At 46.6% G+C, this 16,324-nt stretch overlaps 1 protein-coding gene across 2 annotated transcripts; it reads left to right on the forward strand.

Moving 5' to 3' along the window:
- The first annotated feature begins 11,237 nt into the window (after window positions 1–11,237).
- LOC121501315 (T-cell surface glycoprotein CD1a-like) lies at window positions 11,238–14,673 on the forward strand. 2 transcript variants are annotated; one of them, XM_041773258.1, is made up of 6 exons: window positions 11,238–11,437; window positions 11,851–12,117; window positions 12,805–13,083; window positions 13,282–13,560; window positions 13,895–13,985; window positions 14,130–14,673. In XM_041773258.1, the coding sequence occupies exons 1-6, from the start codon at window positions 11,341–11,343 to the stop codon at window positions 14,224–14,226; spliced, it is 1,110 nt and encodes a 369-aa protein (XP_041629192.1). In that variant the 5' UTR covers window positions 11,238–11,340; the 3' UTR covers window positions 14,227–14,673. The 2 variants fall into 2 exon arrangements, with proteins under 2 accessions (XP_041629192.1, XP_041629193.1); XM_041773259.1 differs by having other exon boundaries at window positions 11,238–11,401.
- Window positions 14,674–16,324: the final 1,651 nt, after the last annotated feature.

Consider the following 16,324-nt stretch of genomic DNA (forward strand, 5'->3'; position numbering starts at 1 on the left):
GCAATGTGTCTTCTTGTTCTTTTGCTAAGTGTTGTGTAGGGGGATCAATCCCTCTAGTGGAGGTACCTGGGTTTGTGCTGATTGTTTCTACAGTCCTCATATTTCTCTTCCATTACTTTCTTTGTAGGGTTGAGCTGTTTGCATGAGGGTTTGATACTTACCAACTGTGAGTATTACATTTGGGTTCTGCCTCAGGTTGATTTTTTAAAAAGATTTTATTTATTTATTTGAAAGAGAGAGAAAGCATAGGAGCAAGTGAGAAGGGCAGAAGGAGAAGCAGACTGCCCGGTGAGCATGAACCCAGATGCAGGACTGGATACCAGGACCTGGGGATCATGACTTGAGCCAAAGGCAGACACTTCACTGACTGAGCCACCCAGGCACCCATGATTGATCTTTATAGGGACCAACAGCAGGCCATCCCAAAATGGGTCACATTGACATAAAGGTTATTTTGAGGTAAAAGCAATAAAAACCCAGCATCTTAAAGAAAAGTCTTGACCTCCCCTTCACTTGCATGCCAATATCAGGAAGGGAGTTATTAACAAATATTCCTCTTTACCTAAGAAACTTATCTGCATAATAGAGCAGCTTTGTCTTCCAAACCTCTCCTCTCACCTTCTACTAATGGTCTTCCTCCCCTTTGTATCCTCAGGCCTCTATGACTCTCCTGAGCTCACAGAAGCTTCATGTTGACTTATTGTCTCTGGAATTCCATTTCTGTGTGGATTCTCTGTACATATGCAATTAAATTTAATTTTCTCATGTTAATGTCTCATGTTAATCTGATTGTAGTCTAGCTAGAAGGACTGTGAAAGGCAGAGCAAGTTCTTTCTTTTTGACATCTTCATCCACTTGCCCCTCGACCAGCAGAGCAGCTCGTGGTACCCTGCTGGCTAGCCTGCTTGGGACAGAGAATGGGGCACCAGCTCTGTTCTGGTCCAGTCTGATCCTCAGCCAGGTGCTTTGTTTTTCAGTTTTGGGATTGGGCCTCCTAAGGTTTCCTGCATTTACCTCAGTAGACTGAACCTCTTAGTTTGGGACAGGGGGAGGGACAGTCCCTCTTTCACTGTCCCTTCCCCTCCAGCTGCACTGTGGTTACACCTGTGCCCTGAGGCAGTGGGGCTCCCTGTCCTTTCCATTTTTGGTTAAGTCTTCTTTCTGTTGGGAAATAGTGGTCTTCCTGCCCTTCTCAGAGAACACCTGCTCTCAGGCCTCAGACTTGTACCAGGAAAAAGCAGTTCCCAGACCAGCAGTTCCTGGTCTGTATCCTGGATACCAACCAGTCAAGAGTCCTTGGTGAGGTTGATAGAAAGACTAGAGATACAGAGAATTTCAAGTCTGTCATTCTCAGGGCTCCTGGTACTCAGGCTAGCCTTCGGTCATTTGTTAACAATTTCAGCAGGTTTATTCTTTCTGACCTATAGAGCCTCTCGCATCTGTCCCAAGCAAGCCAAGGATTGCATCCCCTATTTCTTTGGAGGTGACTGCCTTTCCCCAGATTTTGGGTTAACAAGTTGCCTTTGGCTCTTGTCAACAGAGAGGATTTTTGATCATCCAGCTTCTCAAAATTTTGACGATGGGAGTGCACTCTTTCTATATTCCAATCAACTTTCCAAAAAATATTATCTGTCTAGCATTAACCTGAGATTACTCCTGTTTACTTGTTAGCCAAGAAATAACAAGTCAAATAGCCAAACACATTTATCCAGTTGATATAAAGCACAAACAAATATTGAAGTGTCATAAAACACTTAAGACCATCATGAAAAAGGAAGGTCAGCATGTCCAGCAGAGGTCAGCTCATGATAAAAGAAGCATGGAACATTAAACCAAGAAGAGTAAGAAGGGAATCTGGATACATGATTCTAGAACATTCTACTAACTTCAGTTGCCTCAAATTCTCATGGTATTGAATGATAAACAATAGGAGATTTACAGCTGGACTCTCTACTTAAATTTCATAATTATTAGCATATGGCTTTATTCTCAAGAAAAAAAATAGGTAAGATTGTCATTTCATCAAGTAGAATTATAGCTAATACTTTGTGATGCTTAAAAAATTTTTGTGTTGAACATCTCCATAGTATTTAAGAGTAACTGGATCTCAGAATTGAATTATTCAATCATTCATAAATAATCATTGAGCACCTACCACTTGCCAGGCCCTCTGTTATGTGGAAGTCATGAGGGGGGAGAAACACCTGAGGCCAACCAGCAAGTCAAGATTATGAAGGGCAAACATGAGCAAGAGTCATCACTTTAGAAATACTGTTTCAAGCAAGCTTCTTTTTGTTAGAGTGCACATGAGTATCTGCAGGTATATTTGTGTGGGATAGTGTAAACGTGCATATATATATTGTGTGTGTATTTGTGTATTCATGTGCCTGTGTACACTGGTGGAGTGGGTGCTACCATATACCCACGGATGGGAGTGTCAGCCTGGTTCCTTCCTTAGCAACTTGGGCCCCAGGGCCCTGTGCTCTCCTGAAAGATGGGTACGAGGCTCAGGCTCTGGGGCAGCACGTGTCTCCTGAGACAACTATGGCTTCCCTGCTCTCCATATTTTGGTTTCCATACCCGGCACCTTGTTCTCCATTTTCTCTTTCCCATTGTCCTCCTCTTCCAAAGTGAATCTATTCTTTTCCCACAGACTTCCAAGAGCCAATCTCCTTCCAAATCATCCTGACCTCATCCTTTTGTAACCATTGCTGGACGCAACATCTGGACTCTTCTTGGCTTGGTGAAGTTCAGACTCATGTCTGGGATAGCAAGAATGGTGCTTCCATTTTCATGTGGCCTTGGTCCACTGGTCACTTCAGCAAGGAGCAGCTCATAGAGGTGGAAAGGATACTCCATACAAACTCCATGGGATTTCTTCAGATAATTCATGACAGTGTCAGTGATTGGCAACTTGAATGTGAATTCACCACCCTTGAGGGTGGGATGGAAGAGGCAGGTCTGTGTGTGTCCTGGGATCCTTCCTCCTCAAGGAAAGAGCCTCCACTGGCTTCTTAACCTCATGTGTCCCCATTATGAAGCTGAATCACACCACTATGGGCAGAGCGTGGAGCCAGACCCTGATTCCTGAAAAGCTTCACATCTTCTGCTCTGTCCCACTCCTCTCATTGGCCACAGGCTGGGCTCTCCTGTCCCACTAGTTCTCCTATGACCACCCCTTTCCCTGGCCTCCAACCAGGCACCTCTGGTCCTCACTCTGTGACTGACTCCTTGATCTGTGTGCTTTCCTCCCCATTGTGTCCCATCATCAATGTCTGTCTATGTGACCCTATGCCCCACTGCTCTACCTTCACTCTAGATTATTTCTAGCTTAGCTCTCCCACTGAGCTCTTCCTTATTCTCTGTCCACACCCTTCATGCCCCTCTTTCAACATTCTTTCCTCAAGTATTCAACTCTTCCTTCACCTCCAGCAACCACCATTTTGTCTGAGTCTCCCCTCAAACCAAACTTTGCTCCATTCCCTCCAATTCCCTGAATTTCTCCCTCTGTTTCCACCATCCATGGCTTCTGCTCATCTCATTTCATCCCCTTCCACCCTCCCTGTTCTGTAACACTGTCTTTCTTGCCCAGATCCCTTCCAAGTACAATGGCAGAAGCTGTGAGCTATATGTTGGGAAACCATCAGTAGGCTTTGCCCAGATTGTTTACCAAGGATCAGATTTCCTGAGCTTCTAGAGCATGTCATGATGGCCATCTCCAAATGGAGGAAGTAGGGCTCAACAGGTCTGCAAACAATTGACTCAGTTCTATATCATCCACAAATTAGTACACACACTCCTCTATGACACTTGCCCCAGGTTCCTGCTGAGTCTCTAGGAAGCAGGGAAGGTGAATCTCCAGCTACAAGGTCAGTCCTTCTCCCTCCCTCCAAGTATTCTGCATTCTACACTCAGAAATCTGCACCGTGCCCTCAAATTCAGGGTAAGAAAGAGCCATGAGAGAGAGAGGATGATGGTGACAGTTCTAGAGGTGGAAAGATGTGTCTATCCAAAGTGATGGACATAAAAGGCATTCAAATTGGCAAAGAAGAAGTCAAACTCTCTTCTTCTCAGATGACATGATACTATACATAGAAAACTCAAAAGACTCCACCCCAAGATTGCTAGAACTCATCCAGCAATTCAGCTGTGTGGCAGGATGCAAAATCAATGCCCAGAAATCAGTGGCATTCCTATACACTAACAATGAGACTGAAGAAAGAGAAATGAAGGAGTCAATCCCATTTACAATTGCACCCAAAAGCATAAGATACCCAGGAATAAACCTAACCAAAGAGGTAATGGATCTATACCCTAAAAACTACAGAACACTTCTGAAAGAAATTGAGGAAGATACAAAGAGATGGAAAAATATTCCATGCTCATAGATTGGCAGAATTAATATTGTAAAAATGTCAATGTTACCCAGGGCAATTTACACGTTTAATGCAATCCCTATCAAAATACCATGGATTTTTCTTCAGAGAGTTAGAACAAATTATTTTAAGATTTGTGTGGAATCAGAAAAGACCCGGGATAGCCAGGGGAATATTAAAAAAGAAACCATACCTGGGGGCATCACAATGCCATATTTCAGGTTGTACTACAAAGCTGTGCTCATCAAGACAGTGTGGTACTAGCACAAAAACAGACACATAGATCAATGGAACAGAATAGAGAACCCAGAAGTGGACCCTCAACTTTATGGTCAACTAATATTCAATAAAGGATGAAAGACTATCCACTGGAAGGAAGACAGCCTCTTCAATAAATGGTGCTGGGAAAATTGGACATCCACATGCAGAAGAATGAAACTAGACCACTCTCTTGCACCAGACACAAAGATAAACTCAAAATGGATGAAAGATCTAAATGTGAGACAAGATTCCATCAAAATCCTAGAGGAGAACACAGGCAACACCCTTTTTGAACTCGGCCTCAGTAACTTCTTGCAAGATACATCCATGAAGGCAAGAGAAACAAAAGCAAAAATGAACTATTGGGACTTCATCAAGATAAGAAGCTTCTGCACAGCAAAAGATACCATCAACAAAACTCAAAGACAACCTACAGAATGGGAGAAGATATTTGCAAATGATGTATCAGATAAAGGGCTAGTTTCCAAGATCTATAAAGAACTTATTAAACTGAAGAGCAGAGAAACAAACAATCCAATCATGAAATGGGCAAAAGACATGAAGAGAAATCTCACAGAGGAAGACATAGACATGGCCAACATGCACATGAGAAAGTGCTCCGCATCACTGGCCATCAGGGAAATACAAATCAAAACCACAATGAGATCCCACCTCACACCAGTGAGAATGGGCAAAATTAACAAAGCAGGAAACCACAAATGTTGGAGAGGATGTGGAGAAAGGGGAGCCTTCTTGCACTGTTGATGGGAATGTGAACTGGTGCAGCCACTCTGGGAAACTGTGTGGAGATTCCTCAAAGAGTTAAAAATAGATCTGTCCTACGACCCAGCAATTGCACTGCTGGGGATTTACCCCAAAGATACAGATGCAGGGAAACACCAGGACACCTGCACCCCGATGTTCACAGCAGCAATGTCCACAATTGTCAAACTGTGGAAGGAGCCTCGGTGTCCATTGACAGATGATGGATAAAGAAGCTGTGGTCTGTGTATACAATGGGATATTCCTCAGCCATTAGAAATGACAAATACCCACCATTTGCTTCGACGTGGATGGAACTGAAGGGGATTATGCTGAGTGAAGTAAGTCAATCGGAGGAGGACAAACATTATATGGTCTCGGTCACTTGGGGAATATAAAAAATAGTGAAAGTAAATAAAGGGGAAAGGAGAAAAAATGAGTGGGAAATATCAGAAAGGGAGACAGAACATGAGAGACTCCTAACTCTGGGAAATGAACTAGGGGTGGAGGAAGGGGAGGTGGGGGGTAGGGGTGACTGGGTGACGGACACTGAGGAGGGCCCTTGATTGGATGAGCTGGGTGTTGTGCTATTCTATATGTTGGCAAATTGAACACCAATAAAAAAAATAATAATAAAAAGACATTAAAGAAAAAAAGGCCCATCTCTGAGGAGGGATGGGAGAAGTGAAAGGAGGATGGGTGGTTGGTCAGGGAGAGGGTGACGGGGCGGAGAGATCCTGGGAGGTACAGCTCAACCCAGGGTGGACCGGAAATGACACCCTCTGTGCCCAACCCCACAGAGCAGCCCCACTCCGTGGGCTTGGTCTTCCTGGTGGTGCTCGTGCCCCTGGTGCTCCTGGCAGGCCTGGCGTGGTGGCTCTGGAAGCGCTGGTAAGTCTCTGGAGCCCCCTTCCTGCTCTTTCCCACCTGTCTCCCCACCTTTCAGTGTGTCCTCAGCCCTCCTGCGGCCCGTGCCTTTCCCCCCTGCAGCCTCCCCTCCACCTGCTGCAGAGGGCCTCCTCCTTGTTCCTCCCAGGAAAACACACTGGAGACCTCAGTGCAGGGACTTCCTTTTGGAGAGAGATCTCAGCAGCCCAGGCCCCAGGATTTACCTAAACCCAGCTCAGTGGTCATGTCCTGGTAACTCTGCATGTAAATTTCTTTCAATTCCGCTTATTGACCAGTTCTCAATGTAAACTCAGTGTGATTTAGTGTGGTTTGTTGTTCAAACATGGTTCTGGAACTTAAATCTCAAAATGTAACTCAATGTAAAATGAAGTCCCAGCAACCTCCATGAGTCACAGGCATCAGATGTCACTTCCTCCAGTGAGCCCTCCCTGTTTCACAAGTTGAATCAGTTTACATTATAAGAATATCCACCACCTTTATTTGAACTTTGGCAATTCTATTCCTGCCCCTCAGCCCTTATTGCCCCTCATAGTTCTCTTTATCCCTCTAATTTATATGATTTTGAAGCAAAGTCTATGTCTTTTTATTATTTGTATTCTTAGCAAGGAGACTCACTTGTGGGGATCGCTGGGTGGCTCAGCGACCTGCCTTCGGCCCAGGGTGTGATCCTAGAGTCCCAGGATCGAGTTCCACATCAGGCTTCCTGCAGGAAGCCTGCTTCTCCTGTCTGTGTCTGTGTCTCTGTCTGTGTCTCTGTCTGTGTCTCTGTCTCTCTCTCTCTCTGTGTCTCTCATGAATAAATAAATAAAATCTTAAAAAAAATGAAGGAATCTCTCCTGCATGAAACATGTCCTTAATAAAAATCTGTGTTGATGGGTGCCTGTTTGACTCAGTTGATTAAGCATCTGACTTCAGCTCAGATTATGATCTTAGGAACCTGGGATCAAGGACTGTGCCAGGCTCTGTGCTCAGTGAGGAATCTGCTGGATATTCTCTCTCCCTCTGTCTCTGTCTCTGTCTCTCTCTCTCTGTGCCCCTCATTTGCTTGTGCTTTATCTCTCTTTCTCTCAAATAAACTAATAAAACCTTGCAACTCCCCCCTCATGTTGAATTCATATTAATTAAATTCATAGGTTTTCTTTTGCTTTTGCTTCCTGACATGTTTGTAGTAGTGGAAATATTTGGTGATGTTCATGTTATAGGTGTTCTCATGTGGCCAAGGTCTTCATGCTTTCCCTGTTCTGGTTGACATCTCCAGGTCTTTTAGTAGAAACAAGTTTTTCTGTGAAGGTTTCTGTTCTACAGGTTTCTGTAACTACAGACACCTACTGGACTGGACCTGTTGCTCCAAGTATCCTGAATTAAAGGAGGAATGCAGGATGCTTGCTATTTGTATGGCTCAGAGACAGCAGCAGAGCTATTACCTTGGGGATTGCTGGCAATATAGGATCTTGGCCTCAGCTGAGACTCACTCATTGCAGATGAAAGGACTCAAAGTAAAGTGGCTTAGTCACCATAGGAGGGCACATACAGCTCACATTGCAGACACACTTGAAGTGCCAGATTCTGAAAAAGAGGGGCCACTGAAGGTCACTACAGAACCTCCTCTTCAGTAGAGCACTGCTTTAAAAAAAATATTATTCATGAGTAACACACAGAGGCAGAGACACAGGCAGAGGGAGAAGCAGGCTCCCTGAGGAGAGTCCGATGTGGGACTCAATCCCAGGACCCTGGGATCATGACCTGAGTCAAAGGCAGATGCTCAACCACTGAGCCACCCAGGCATCCAGAGATCACTACTTTCAGTAGCAAGAGACAAGCTAACTTTCCTGACACACAGAAACAGAGTTGGACAAAATGAGGAGACAGAGGAATATGTCCCAAATGAAAGAACAGGCCAAATTCACAACAAGAGAGCTAAGTAAAAAGGAGAAAAGTAATACACCTGATAAAAAATTTAAAGTAATGGTCATAAAGATACTTGCTAGACCTTAGAAAAGAGGAAATGACCTAAGCAAGATCTTCAGCCAAGAGATGGAGAGCATAAAAAGTATCCAATCAGTCCTGAAGAACTCAATAAATGAAATAAAAAATACATGGATGAAAGTAACAGAATAGAGGAACCAGAACAGATCAGTGATCTGGAAAACAGGGTATAAAAAGCAATTAAGTTGAAGAAGGGAAAGGGGAAAAACAAAGTAAAAATAGGCTTAGGAAACTCAGCAACCCGATCAACCATAAAAAATATTTGCATTATAGATCACAGAAGAAGAGAGAGAAAGGGGTCAAATAATTATTTGAGAAAATAATAGCTGAAAACTTCGCAAAACTGATGAAGGAAACAGAAATCAAGAGTTCAGAGGTATAAAGAGCCTCCAGTAAAATCAACTCAAGGAGTCTACACCACAATGCATGTTAATTCAAATGGCAAAAATTAGTGATAAAGGAGAATTTTAAAATAAGCAAAAGAAGAGAAGAAAGTTGGGCAGCCCCGGTGGTGCAGTGGTTTAGCGCCGCCTGCAGCCTGGGGTGTGATCCTGGAGACCCAGAATCGAGTCCTACGTGGGACTTCCTGTATGGAGCCTGCTTCTCCCTCTGCCTGTGTCTCTGCCCCGCTCTTTCTCTCTCTATGAATAAATATAATCTTTAAAAAAAAAAGGAAATGAGATATCTTCCTGTTGTTTAAAAAAAAATAAAAAAGAAAAGAAGAAAGTTACATGCAAAGGAAACCCATAAAAGCATCAACTGATTTCTCATTAGAAACTTTGTAGGCTAGAAGAGAGTGGCATGATATATTCAAAATAGTGAAAGGAAAACAAACAAACAAAAAACAAACCCTGCAGCCAAGAATATCTATCCAGCAAGGCTATCATTTAGAATAGGACAGATACAGAGTTTTCCAGACAAACAAATGTGAAAGGAATTCATGACCACTAACCCAGCCCTGGAAGAAATGTTAAAGGGGAGTCTGAGTGGAAAGGAAAGCAAAGACCAAGGAAAATAAGATGATAACAGTAAAAATATCCATAATTATTAGTCAAGGGACTCACAAAATAAAAAGATGCAAAGTACGACAGCATATTTAAAAATTTGGGTCGGGGAGGGAAAGGAGTAAGGAATGGTTTCAAATTTAAGTGACTTTAACTTAATATTGACAGTTCTCTACGGAAGCTGTTATATACAAAGCAAATGATAAACACAAACCAAAAATTAATAATAGCTATGCAAAAAATAAAGAGAAAAGAATCCAAGTATATCACAAAAGAAAGCGAGTTAACCAAGGGAGAATATAGCAAGAAGGCAAAGGAGCAGAGCACCACAAAACCAGTGACAGACGGCATTAAGTCCAACCCGTCAATAATCACATTGAATGTAAGTGGACTAAATGCTCCAATCAGAAGATGCAGGGTGATGGGATGGGTAAAAAAACAAGACCCATCTACATGCAAAACCTAGAAAAGATTCATCTCAGACCTAAAGACACGTGCAGATAGAAAGTGAACGGATGGAGAAGCATTTATCAAGCAAATGGTTGTGAAACGAAAGCCAGGGCAGCAATACTTGTATTGAACAAAATGGACTTTAAAGAAAGACTTTAGCAAGAGACAAAGAAGGACACTATGAGATGGATCAGGGCACGATCAAGAGCGCCTGGGTGGCTCAGTGGGTTAGGCGTCTACCTTTGGTTCAGGTCATGATCGCAGAGTCCCAGAATTGAGCCCTGCTCAGCAGGGAGCAGGCTTTCCCCTCCCCCCACCTTGTTCATGCTCTGTTTCTCTCACGTGTGCAAAGTCCTGTGGTCTCTATGATGCCTACTGGTTCCTCACTAAGAATAATGGAGGACTGGGGGGTTGCTGAGACTCTTACAGAGGCAATCATGGGGGAATCTGGACAAGCAAACAGAGCGACTGTTAAGAAATCCCAGCCTCGGGGATCCCTGGGTGGCGCAGCGGTTTGGCGCCTGCCTTTGGCCCGGGGCGCGATCCTGGAGACCCGGGATCGAATCCCACATCAGGCTCCCGGTGCATGGAGCCTGCTTCTCCGTCCGCCTGTGTCTCTGCCTCTCTCTCTCTCTCTCTGTGACTATAATAAATAAATAAAAAATTTAAAAAAAAAAAAAAAAAAAAAAAAAAAAGAAAAAGAAATCCCAGCCTCAAATGGGTGACAGTGTCTGGTCAGACCAAGTCCCCAAACTTTGCTTATTCCCTAACCAACTGCAGTTCCCACCTCCCCCAGAAATAAAGTCTTCACCATCAGTGAGGGATTCTCTGGTTTGGCCCAGGGAGGTTCTCTGTCACACGCGCCCTCTCCATCCCCACAGAGGGGAGGTCATCCGCATGGTTAGACCCCCTGCTCTCCCCGTTAAGTGTAAGGGACCTTCCCCGAAACACTCCTTTCTCTTCATTTGCCAACTTCCTTCCTATGAAACCCTCCATTTGCACCACTGCTCGGAGCTCCCCTCCACCTGCCAGGTGGGAGGCTGCCCCATTCTTGAATCACTTAATAAAACCAGGTAGATATTCAGATTTTCCTGGATGATTAGTTTTTAACTACAAGCAGTGAGAAGTCAGAAATATGAAGGAGTTGGGGTGGGGGTGGGACAGGGAAGGAAATACCTGGGGGGGGCGTGTCACAGGGCAGGAGGGACAGAGAGACAGCAGGTGCAGGGCTGGTGCTGGGAGCTGGGTGTTTTCCTGGGTTACTGTCTGGGTGAGAAGAAAGGGCTGAGAGGTGGGGCCACTATTCCATGCCACGTGGGACTTGTTCTGTAGCATCTGAATCAGGGAGCAGGGGCGGGATGGACGCTGGTGACAGGGAGAAGCTGGAGGCCAGAGGGGAGTCAGAGCAGGAGGGGAAGTGAGACTGAGTAGGTGTCCAGGGCTGAGGGAGGAGCACATTTGCATTGTGGCAGAGACTCAGGGAAGGGTTGTGTGTGCAGAGGAAGTCAGAGGAGAGGAGCTGGGAGGGGGTGGGTGTGTGAGGACAGAAGTCAAAGAGCGACTTTGCAAGAGAAAGAACATCTGCAAACACAATGCTGTTCCTGCAACTTGTGGGGTTGGTGGTTCTCCTCCCGGAGGGTGACAGCGAAGATGGTGAGAGCTCCGGTCCTGCCCAGTGGGCGCACATGTGTGAGTGTGTGTGTGTGTGTGTGTGTGTGTGTGTGTGTGATTCTGAGTGTGTATACTTGTGTGTATGTGTTTCTTTGTAGGTTCTTTTGTGTTAGTGTGTTTGTGCATATGTCCTTCTGTGCAATTGTCCCTGTGTGTGTGCACGGGTGGTGTGGGTGTGTGGGTTCCCCAGCACAGACCTGGGCAGGGAGAGAGTCCGCCTGCTTCCTTTCTGAGCATCCCCGGCCCCAGGGCCCTGTGCTCTCCTGAAGGATGGGTGCGAGGCTCGGGCTCGGGGGCAGCACGTGTCTCCTGAGACGCCTATGGCTTCTCTGTCCTCCTGATTTTGGGTCCCGTCCCCGGCCCCGTAGTCTCCACTCCCTCTCCTTCCCAATGTCCTCCTCTTCCTCAGTCTATCTGTCCTTTTCCCACAGATTCCCAAGAACCAGTCTCCTTCCGAGTCATTAGAACCTCATCCCTCTACAACCGTTCCTGGACACAAAATCAAGGCTCAGTTTGGCTGGATGACGTGCAGATTCATGCCTGGGACAACAAGAATCGAACTTTCGTTTTCCGGTGGCCGTGGGCCCAGGGAGACTTAAGCAACGAAGAGCGGATGGAAGCAGATCAGTTATTCTATTCAAACTATATTTTTTATAATCTGGTTTTCCATGACCATGTCAGCCAATGGCAGCTTGAATGTGAGTTCAGGTACCTACGAGAAGGTGGGATGGAGGTGGCAGATGTATGTGTGTCTGTCCTTGGATCCTTCTTCCTCCAGGAAAGAGGCTCCATTGGCTTCTGAACCTCATGTGTCCCCATCACGAAGCTGAATCCCACCACTGTGGGCAGAGCGTGGAGCCAGACCCCGATTGTTGAAAAGCTTCCCATCTTCTTCTGCTTCTGCTCCTCTCATTGGCCACAGGCTGGGCTCTCCCGTCCCACTAGTTCTCCCACGACCACCCCTTTCCCTGGCCTCCAACCAGGCAGCTCTGGTCCTCGCTCTGTGACTGACTCCTTGATCTGTGTACTTTTCTCCCCATCCTATCCCAGCAGCGATGTCTGTTTATGTGACCCTGTCACCCCCTGTGCTCCCTTCACCCTCGGTTGTTTCTAGCCCAGCTCTCCTGCCAAGCCCTTCCCTTTTTTATGCCCACATCCTTCATGTTTCTCCTCCAACTTTTGCTCCTTCCTCTATTAATCAGCTCTTCCTCTGCTTCCAGCGACCACCACTTCCCCTTTGTGTGAGGCTCCCCTCAAACCAAACTGTGCTCCATTCCATTCAATCCCCTGAACTTCTCCCTCTACTTCCACCGTCCATGGCTTCCACTCACGTCATTTCATCTCTTTATTTCCCCCTGTCTTGTAACTCAGTCATTTTCCCCCAGATCCCTTTCAGGTACAGATGGAAATAGGCTGTGAGCTGCGCATTGGAGAACCTTTCTCAGGATTCATGAGGTATGCTTATCAAGGTGCAGACCTTATACATTTCCAGAACACGTCATGGAGGCCATCTCCAAAGGGAGGAAGTAGGGCTCAACAGGCCTCCAGCGTATTCAATCAATACCATGAAGACAATGAATTCACACATGAGCTCATCACTGGCTACTGTCCGCGTTATGTCTCGAGTCTTCTTGATGTGGGGAAGGCGGATCTCCAGCGACAAGGTCAGTCCTGCTCCCTCCCTCCAAGCTTTCTGCATCCTGGGCTCAGAAATCTGCATGATGTGCTCAAATTCAGGGTAAGAGAGAGTCAGGAGGGAGAGGGGGTGATGGTGATGGGCTTCAAGAGGTGGAAAGTTGTGTCTGTCTAACGTGATGTGAGCACCTCCCCTCAGTCTGTGAATCCCTGTCCTGTCTCTGCAGTGCGGCCCGAGGCCTGGCTGTCCGCTGGCCCCAGCCCAGGGCCTGGCCGTCTGCTGCTGGTGTGCCATGTCTCTGGCTTCTACCCCAAGCCTGTGTGGGTGATGTGGATGCGGGGTGAACAGGAGCAGCAGGGCACCCAGCGAGGTGACGTCCTGCCCCATGATGATGGGACATGGTACCTTCAGGTGTTCTTGGATGTGAAAGCCAAGGAGGCAGCTGGCCTGTCCTGCCGAGTGAGACACAGCAGTCTAGGAGGCCAGGACATGGTCCTCCACTGGGGTGAGGAAGATCTGGGGCCTGGCTGGGCAACATGGTAAATGGACATCCATCAGAGCTGGGAGCCTGATGAAACTTTTGGGAATCTAGGGACTCTAGAGCAAAAAGAAGACAATTTTAGTAACTGAAGAAATGGAAGAGCTGAGGGTGAGGGTCCTGCAGATGTGGGAGGATGCGGAGGGTTAGGTGGAATGTCCATCTCTGAGGAGGGATGGGAGAAGTGAAAGGAGGAAGGGCGGTCGGTCAGGGAGAGGGTGACAGGGGCAGAGAGGTTGTGGGAGGTGCAGTTCAACCTGGGGTGGACGGGAAATGACACCCTCTGTGCCCAACCCCACAGAGCAGCCCCACTCCGTGGGCTTAGTCTTCCTGGTGGTGATCGTGCCCCTAGTGCTCCTGGCAGGCCTGGTGTGGTGGCTCTGGAAGCGCTGGTGAGTCTCTGGAGCCCCCTTCCTGCTCTTTCCCACGTGTCTCCCCACCTTTCCCTGTGTCCTCAGCCCTCCTGCCGCCCATGCCCTTCCGCCCTGCAGCCTCCCCTCCACCTGCTGCAGAGGGCCTCCTCCTTGTTCTTCCAGGAAAGCCCACTGGAGACCTCAGTGCACAGACTTCCCTTCGGAGCAGGATCTCAGTCGCCCAGGCTCCAGCACTTACCTAAACCCAGCTCAGCACTGACGTCCTGGCCACTCCCTGTGGCCAACTCTTCCTTAGTCCTCCCTATTGACCGGTTCTCAGTGTCAGCTCAGCGTGATTTAATGGAATTTCCTGTCCTGATTGGTTCAGTATCTTAAGTCTGAAAATTGAACTCCGTGTAAATGACCCCAACAACCTCTATCCATTACAGGCATCATATGTCACTCCCTCCAGTGGGCCCTCCCTCAGTCAGAAGTGGAGGCAGTCTACATGGTGATAATTTCCACCACTTTAACCTGCATTTGACAATTCTATTCCTGACCCCCAGGCCTTGCTGCCCCCATTGTGTCCCTTGCCTTCTAATTATTGGATGTTTGACAGCAAAGTCCATGTCTTTTTAGTATTTGTATCCTTGGCAAAGAGAGTCCCTTGTGTGGAATATGTCCCCAATAAAATTATGTGTTGAATTTGTTCTAAATTCATAGTCTTTTTTTTTTTTCTTTTTCTTTTGCTTCCTGACATGGGCATAGTAGTGGAAATGTTTCATGCCTTTTTTTGTTAATCGTCTTGTCACCTGGCCAAGGGAATTCATACTTTCTCTGTACCCATTGACTTCTCCAGGGCCCTAGGCTGAAACAAGTTTGCCTGGGAGGGTGTCTATTATTTAACCACAGACACCCATTGGATTGGACCCATTGCTCCAAGTATTCTGAATTAAAAGTGGAAGGCCAGATGCTTGCTGTGGGGCGGGGGGCGCTGAGAGGCAGCAGCAGAGATGTCACCTATAGGGTCTTGGGCTCAGCTGAGACTCACTGGACCACAATTTCTACTTTTGCAAAATCAGCAGAGGATTCCCAGGGACCTAAATGTGATGCCTGAGATGGAGCAGGGCAAGTGTGTCCCTGGGGAAAAGGGTTGCTCCAGGAAAGAGAGCCCGAGCGTTGTGGTCAGGGATGAATGGGGACCCAGCAAGGAGAGTGCACACAGTGCCTCTTGGCATTCCTGGCTGCGGAGTTGCAGTCCCGAAGACAGAGACGGAGTGACAGTGAGCCATTGCTCTGGGGGGAAATGAGGGGTTGTGTTCCTGGATCCTCTGTCCACAGCACCTGCCGTCTGATGACCACACAGCCTGGGTAGTCATGGACTATTTCCTGTAGTCACCTGTTTCTGTTTCAGGCCAGCTTCTCTAATATGTGTATATATTTGTAAATAGTTAATTGTATTGAGTATTTCCCTGTACTGAATAACCAGCTCAGAAGTGTGTCACATTTCCAAGTTGGGGTACTGTGAGTACCGTGATCTTTGGCTTCAGACCCACAGCTGTACTCTCCACAATGGTTTTAGACACAAACAAACAAGAAGTAGTCATGGTCCCATGAATCCATGAATATAGCTCTTTCCCCCCTTTTCTCGTGGCATCATCACAGCATCATAGTGGTTACTTTAGCCTTTCGGGATGGATCCACATAGACTTCAGGTATGTCCTGTTCCTCTTTCTGGATTTACTGCATTGTTGACTCTCGTCCCACAACTCTGCATCAGGAGTCTGAGTGAGCTTTACACTCAAGTATTTTGTCATGAGACATACCCCATCTTCTGCTTGGGAACACCAGTCAGCCCTGTAGCTCTGGGCTGTTTTAAGCACTGATATCACCTAGAAAGAACACATAAATGCAGAAAATTGGCACCCAAGGGACCATGATCAAGACCCATGTTTACAGTGTGGGAATTAACAGGGGAATCAGAACGGCACCTGAGGTGGGTGACATGTCAGGCCACTCTTTGTGTCCATGAACAGTGGTGGGTTCATGTGTCTGGGGCTGCAAATCAATGTCCCCAGGTAGGTCCATCAGCACAAACAGAGTCCACGAATAAGGAAATGGATGCTTTGTGACCCATGACCCTTGTGGCGGTGCAAGTGGAGACATCCATGGCTACACTTCAGTAACTCTAGATTTCGTTAATTAACTCAACAAACCTTTCTCAATTCCTGTCCATGCAGCAGGAATCTTTGAGTGTCAAGTAGTGGACAGGAAAGGTCATCATTGTTTTAGGAGCTTGAATATTTGCTTTCCTGATTTGATCCTGGTTTTCATTTTTGTTCCTCACAAGTTTGTTACTGCAGCAACTTATGCGGGTT

Source organism: Vulpes lagopus, chromosome 11 (assembly GCF_018345385.1).
Source record: "Vulpes lagopus strain Blue_001 chromosome 11, ASM1834538v1, whole genome shotgun sequence".
Taxonomy (NCBI): Eukaryota; Metazoa; Chordata; class Mammalia; order Carnivora; family Canidae; genus Vulpes; species Vulpes lagopus.